Source organism: Oryzias melastigma, linkage group LG11 (assembly GCF_002922805.2).
Source record: "Oryzias melastigma strain HK-1 linkage group LG11, ASM292280v2, whole genome shotgun sequence".
Lineage (NCBI taxonomy): Eukaryota > Metazoa > Chordata > Actinopteri > Beloniformes > Adrianichthyidae > Oryzias > Oryzias melastigma.
This window is the reverse complement of record NC_050522.1, coordinates 21480394-21486052: the sequence shown is the minus strand read 5'-3', so window position 1 is coordinate 21486052 and position 5659 is coordinate 21480394. Positions and strand designations below refer to the sequence as shown.

General features: G+C 34.5%; 1 protein-coding gene across 1 annotated transcript in view; it reads right to left on the bottom strand.

The window, feature by feature from the left end:
* Nucleotides 1–4362: 4362 nt before the first annotated feature.
* The window catches only part of LOC112162377 (DEP domain-containing mTOR-interacting protein), a 5009-nt gene continuing 3712 nt past the window's right edge, over nt 4363–5659 (bottom strand). The window contains exons 4-5 of the mRNA XM_024298184.2: nt 5413–5517; nt 4363–5341 (exon numbers count right to left, since the gene is read on the bottom strand). Coding sequence (XP_024153952.1) covers nt 5213–5341; nt 5413–5517 — 234 coding nt within the window. The 3' untranslated portion in view covers nt 4363–5212. The remainder of the gene's footprint in view (nt 5342–5412; nt 5518–5659) is intronic.

Below are 5659 nucleotides of genomic sequence, written 5' to 3'. Positions count from 1 at the left end.
AACACTTGAAGATGACTGTCCTTAAATCTGGAAAGAGTGAGGGAACAGGCAGTTCTTATTTCCCTGCATACGTCATGAAATAATCAAAAATTGGATAAATGATTCCCACCAGATGCTCCTTTCCATGGTCTCCTTGTGCTCTTCCTCCGAGTGTTTTGGCTTCCTCACACGACCCGAAAACATGTTTAATATGTTATTGGAGAATCTGCTTTTCTTGTGTGAATGAGTGGAAATATTAGTGTGATGGCACATGTGTGCATCCTAGGAATCAGGTAGACTTCAGCAGCCCTTGTGACTTAACCAGAAATACATAATAGAGGAATAAGTAACGACTTGTTTATTAATGTTAAAATAGCAATTAAGTCTTCACTGCTTTCAAAACTGTACATTTCTTGATGCTGAAACTAAAATGCTTTAGTGCGTTGAGAATTTGTCAAAATAAAATGTTAAAGTAAAAAATCTGCAAGAAATTGTGTACATTTCACCATGTTTTTGCAAAATCTGTACTTTTCTGCAAATGTATTTTGAAAGTACTTGATTTTCTATTACAGTTTTATAGATTGTCAGTGGATCTATTTCTTGAAGTGCTTTCATTGTCAGTGTTGTGTTGTCGGAGTCAATTCTTACCAACTTTCACAGTGAATCACACCATGAAGATAAGCTTTTAAAGTCACAGAAGCCGATAAACAAAACAAAACATTCAGACTTTTACATAATAGCTACACAATATTCATTGTGCTAAATATGAATAGATCACTTTTCTTCCATATTAGTTTGTTGAGCTTGATTACCTTCAGATCATCAAGTTTTTACCAGTTGAAGGCATTAGAGAAGTCTTAGTATAGCTTACAAAAATGAAGAAACATGTTATTGTGTGCAAAATACACCCTACTTTATTTATAAAGCATATTTTCTCTTATTTGAAATATGCAATTTTCCAGTATTTCTCAGTTTAAATGTTTAACGATTACAAAATGTCTACAGTGTGACAGTAAGTTTGTGTAGATTTCCCGCATCAAGCTTGAGCTCTCATAAATAATGCTAAACATCATTTTGTGCATACAGGAATAGTGATCTTTAAGACCTACTCTGATGAAAATTGTGTTTTTAGTGTTTTTAACACGTTATTGTAGCTTTTTCTGATGATGATAATAATGAAAATTAAGCTTGAACTTGTATTTCTGAGTATTAATTTATAAAAATTGTTGTAAAATTAGGAGCAGAGGTAAAAAAAAAAAAAAAAATCGTATTTGTGATATAGAAATACCCTGCCCACTGTACCCTATCCACTGTAGACGACAAACTTTTTTCACATGCAAAGTTGCATCTGGCTAAACACTACACGGATGGATAGCTCCAATATTGCTCGGAATTTTGATGAACCGTTAATGTTAGGTTGTGGGGAGCTGTAAGCTAGCAGGAGAGCATGTTAACATATGGATGATGGGAAATGGGGTAAGGCTTACTCCACGCCAACAGTTCCACAGCAGCTATTTCCCAGAAAATGATTCCTCTTTGTTGATTTAATTTGAAAATGGCACAACAATAATTAAAGACCACTTTTTCAAATAGATCAACAAAGGATTATAACAAATATACAACCTCCACAAAGCGTTTTGTTGAGTGTTGAAGTGAGTTTCATTTTAATCAATCATCACTTCCCATTGGGTCAGAGGTTCGATGTCCAACCACCTCACTGTAATTTCATACAACTTCTAGTTAAGATTTATTAGATATGCCAATGTTCATTCCAACCTATACTGTATTCTTGTTTTTGGCACTATTATATCCATAAATAATTCAATAAAAACAGCTATAGTCATTTTAAAATCCTCGTTTTGTCAGTATTTGTGATTATTTTTTGTGAATCCATAACAAATCAAACACATATATAGTAGCATGGCTTACTACTACAAAATAAAATCCCTGCACAATTACACGGAAGAGGAAAAGAGGATGAATAACCCTCCATGTCTCATTTGCATGATGATGTCTCAGCTGTGTCAAGCCTTAAAAGTTCGCTGTTGACCTTCGCCTGCCCTTCCATTTGCATATCCGCTTCATTACAACAGTGAATTTATTAAATGAAATCAATAATACATCAAAGCCTTTTTTTAAGACAGCCCATGAAGAACCCAGATAATTTCCATCAGATTAAAGACATCAGGAATGATCCTTGCAATTTTTATTGTCACTTTTAACAGAAAGAAATCAGGATTTATTTTCGAAAGAATGGCTCAAAAATTGTCTTTGTTCTAATTAAAAATTGTGAATTATAGTGAAGGAGCACACAGTCAAGAGAAAAAAAGTAAAAAAAATAAGGACCTATGGCTTGGCGGACATTTTTTAAGTTCTTCATGTCTTCACACACCACAAAATTAGGTCTACAACTATAACCAAGTTATGTTGACCCTTGACCTCTGAAAGAGGCTGCCATCTTTAATTTAAGAAAAAAAAGACTTTTCCCTTTCAAAAATTTGAGACCCTACAGATTTAAACCCTCAAAATTTCTTCAAGCATTATTAGGACTTTTGAAGAAATGTTGGAATTAGGAGTTTTAGATTTTGAATGTTGTTATTGCGGCAAGCTCATAAAAGTGGTGTTCCCCTGTTGCGGGCAGGGTTTTTACCGAAATATAGGGAAGAATTATTACATGATTTGTTAATTCAAGCCACATGACGTACAGTATGAATACAAGCGGAATGTGAACATGGTTAAAAAAAAACAAAACAAAAACAAAAAACCTCAGGTACTAAGGAAATCCAAAAATGTACAGTTGCACATTAAAATCACATAGACTTGTTTGTCACTTACAGGCAACCAAAAACTACAAATTTTCATGAACTGAGGCAGATATAAGCATATTATATATATATATATATATATATATATATATATATATATATATATATATATATATATATATATATATATATATATATATATAATATAATTGCAAAGTGGGAGAAAGCACATAAATGTAACTAACTACTATATTAATATAGATATACCAGTGTAATAATATACAAATACATAATATGCACATATATATGGTTGTATCATATACACTTGTGTATATATACATTACATATATGTATATATATATATATATACACACACAATTCGGAGATCAGGTGGAACTTGGAGTATATTTGAAAAATGTGTCTGGTAAAACTATTTTAATACTGTAGTCAGTTGCTTTTAATGGGCCTTTTCCCGCTTTGCAATGCTTCATTATTGTTTCTCATTCTGTCTTTTGCTGCAAACTGTAATTATTTGACATATATCCTACAACCCCTTGAGATTAGGATTTTAGTTTTCATTCTTTTTTTCTGAAAGTATGAATTCATGCAGCACGATTGAAAATTTTGCCCTTAAATTTCACCCCCAAATTTCCACTGTTCTCCTTCCTCTGAGCTGGAGCTGAATGTGTCTCTACAGGTTCAAAAATGAAGCCAATCACCTGGAAAATTCTGGGGGAAAAAAAAACTGTTATGCATGAAGCTCTGCTGTCCTACTTTTTCAATAGACAAATGGTGATTATGACACTGGAGAAGGTCTAATTTCTGATTGGTGAATCCCTACTTTAAAAGAGCAGTTCATAAGTGGATGAACAGCTGTCTGAGAAACTCAGAGGAGAAAAAGGGTAAAAATTCTCATACATCTGATCAACTGTAGCTCATCTACTAAGAGGTTTACTATCTTCTATACTGGTGAATTCTTTGACCCTTTTTCATTAGCTGCCTTGGAGGATTCTTCACTGACAGAGGGCAATCCGAATGATGACTCCTTCTTTAAAAGTTACTGAAAAAAGATGAGTCCACACATGTTTTCTAACACAAAATGTGTTTAAATTGTGTAATTTCTGGCAGTCAACCGTCCAAAAACGTCAACAAATGGGATTTCTTCCAACGTCTAACAAGTCTAAATGACAGCAGCCGTCACTCACGTTAAAGGTCTACTTTCAAATTCTTATTTTCAATCTTGCATGATTTCAAATTTGTGTCTTCTTGTTTTATCATAGGGTAGCAACTGTCAGGTTCTTAGTCTGCACAGGTGCTGCCACCACCTGGTCAAAAGGCAGAGCTGCAGCTGCTATGGGAGAATTTTGTCATCACTTGTGGGAAGATGAAATATTTCCCCTCCTGAATGTTAAGTGGCTCTGTCGCCTGCAGCATTAACCCTCACCTCCATTTAGCATCTCTGGCAGATCATGTCAGACTCGGGTCAGGTTATGTCATGGAACTGTAGCCTTGAGTTACTTTACACTTCAACCGACTCTGTGAACTTTAACCGTTTTTCCAGAAACTCGTGAACACCTGTTAGTGTCTTTAAAAAAAGTGATGACAGAAGACATTATCAGGGAGTAATTTATTATCATTATTTTTTACACAAGTAATGACATTTTCGTCTGACAAAGTTGCGCATGCTCAAATAAACAGTTTTAAATTAACGTAAGCTTTGAAAAAAAAAGCTTTACAAAAGTAAAACTCATACAAAATGAAATTTTTCAGGACAGGAAACCAAGCATGTTTATTCATAATAGTAAATTTAGCAAATTTCTATTTAATTTTATTGTTTTTTGACATGTACTTTATGCTTAATTTACATTTTCTTGGATGACTTTAAAGGGTAAACAATATTTGTCCATCAAACTGTATGTGAGAAGTGTAAATCATTTAAAGAACTGTTTGCAAAAAAACACTGTGTACAATTGCAGACCTTAAAATAAATGTTGGTTTCCTAAAACACAGTCGCGTTAAAATGAAAATAACTATTAAAATATACAAAACAAGCAACAATTTTCATCCAAACATAAAAAGACAAATATTACTGACCATCAAGGAGGTATATTTTGCAGGAAAAAGAATGAAAGCTACATCTAAAAAAAAAGAAATAAAATATACAAAAAAGACTAAAGCGTTAAAAAAAACAAACACTCTGGTTACATCCGTGATGCTCTCTCCACACGTCTTTTCCAGGAACAAGGCAGGAGTGGATGGAAAGGTAAACGCAAGAAAAGGAGGAGCTTGGAGGTTTTTCGAGTGCTCATGTAATGGTTGTGTGTTTGCAGCTTCTGATGTCATAGGATGACGCGTGATGAAAACTGAGACTAGGATTCAGATAAAATGTAAAAACTCTCCGGCAAAAGTCATCACCTTCAGTTTTTCAGTCAAATTTTCCTGCGAAGCATCACCGATTTAGTCTCTCCTCAGTTGTCCGTCTCCTCCATCACCTCCATCACCACCGTCCTGGGCCCCGTCAGGATCAGGTGGCTGACAGTGCGGTAATCCATGTCTAAAACGTTGAGGCCGTTAACCGAAACCACAAACTGGCGAACCTGCAGGTCAGGAGTCAAAGGTGACGCAGGAATTTACACAGAAATTGTACTAAAGTAAGAGGAAAAAAAACCTTCATCCCAGCAGCAGCAGCTGGACCGCAGGGCTCCACGGCCTGGATGTGGCAAGGTCGGGCTCCTCGGACCACAAACCCCCAACCCACCGCATCCCCCATGATCTGCAAGGACACAACAGCTTGATATATATACATATAGATATATATATATATATATATATCTATATATATAAATGTGTATCTATATATACATACATACTGTATATATATATATATATATATATATATCTATATATATAAATGT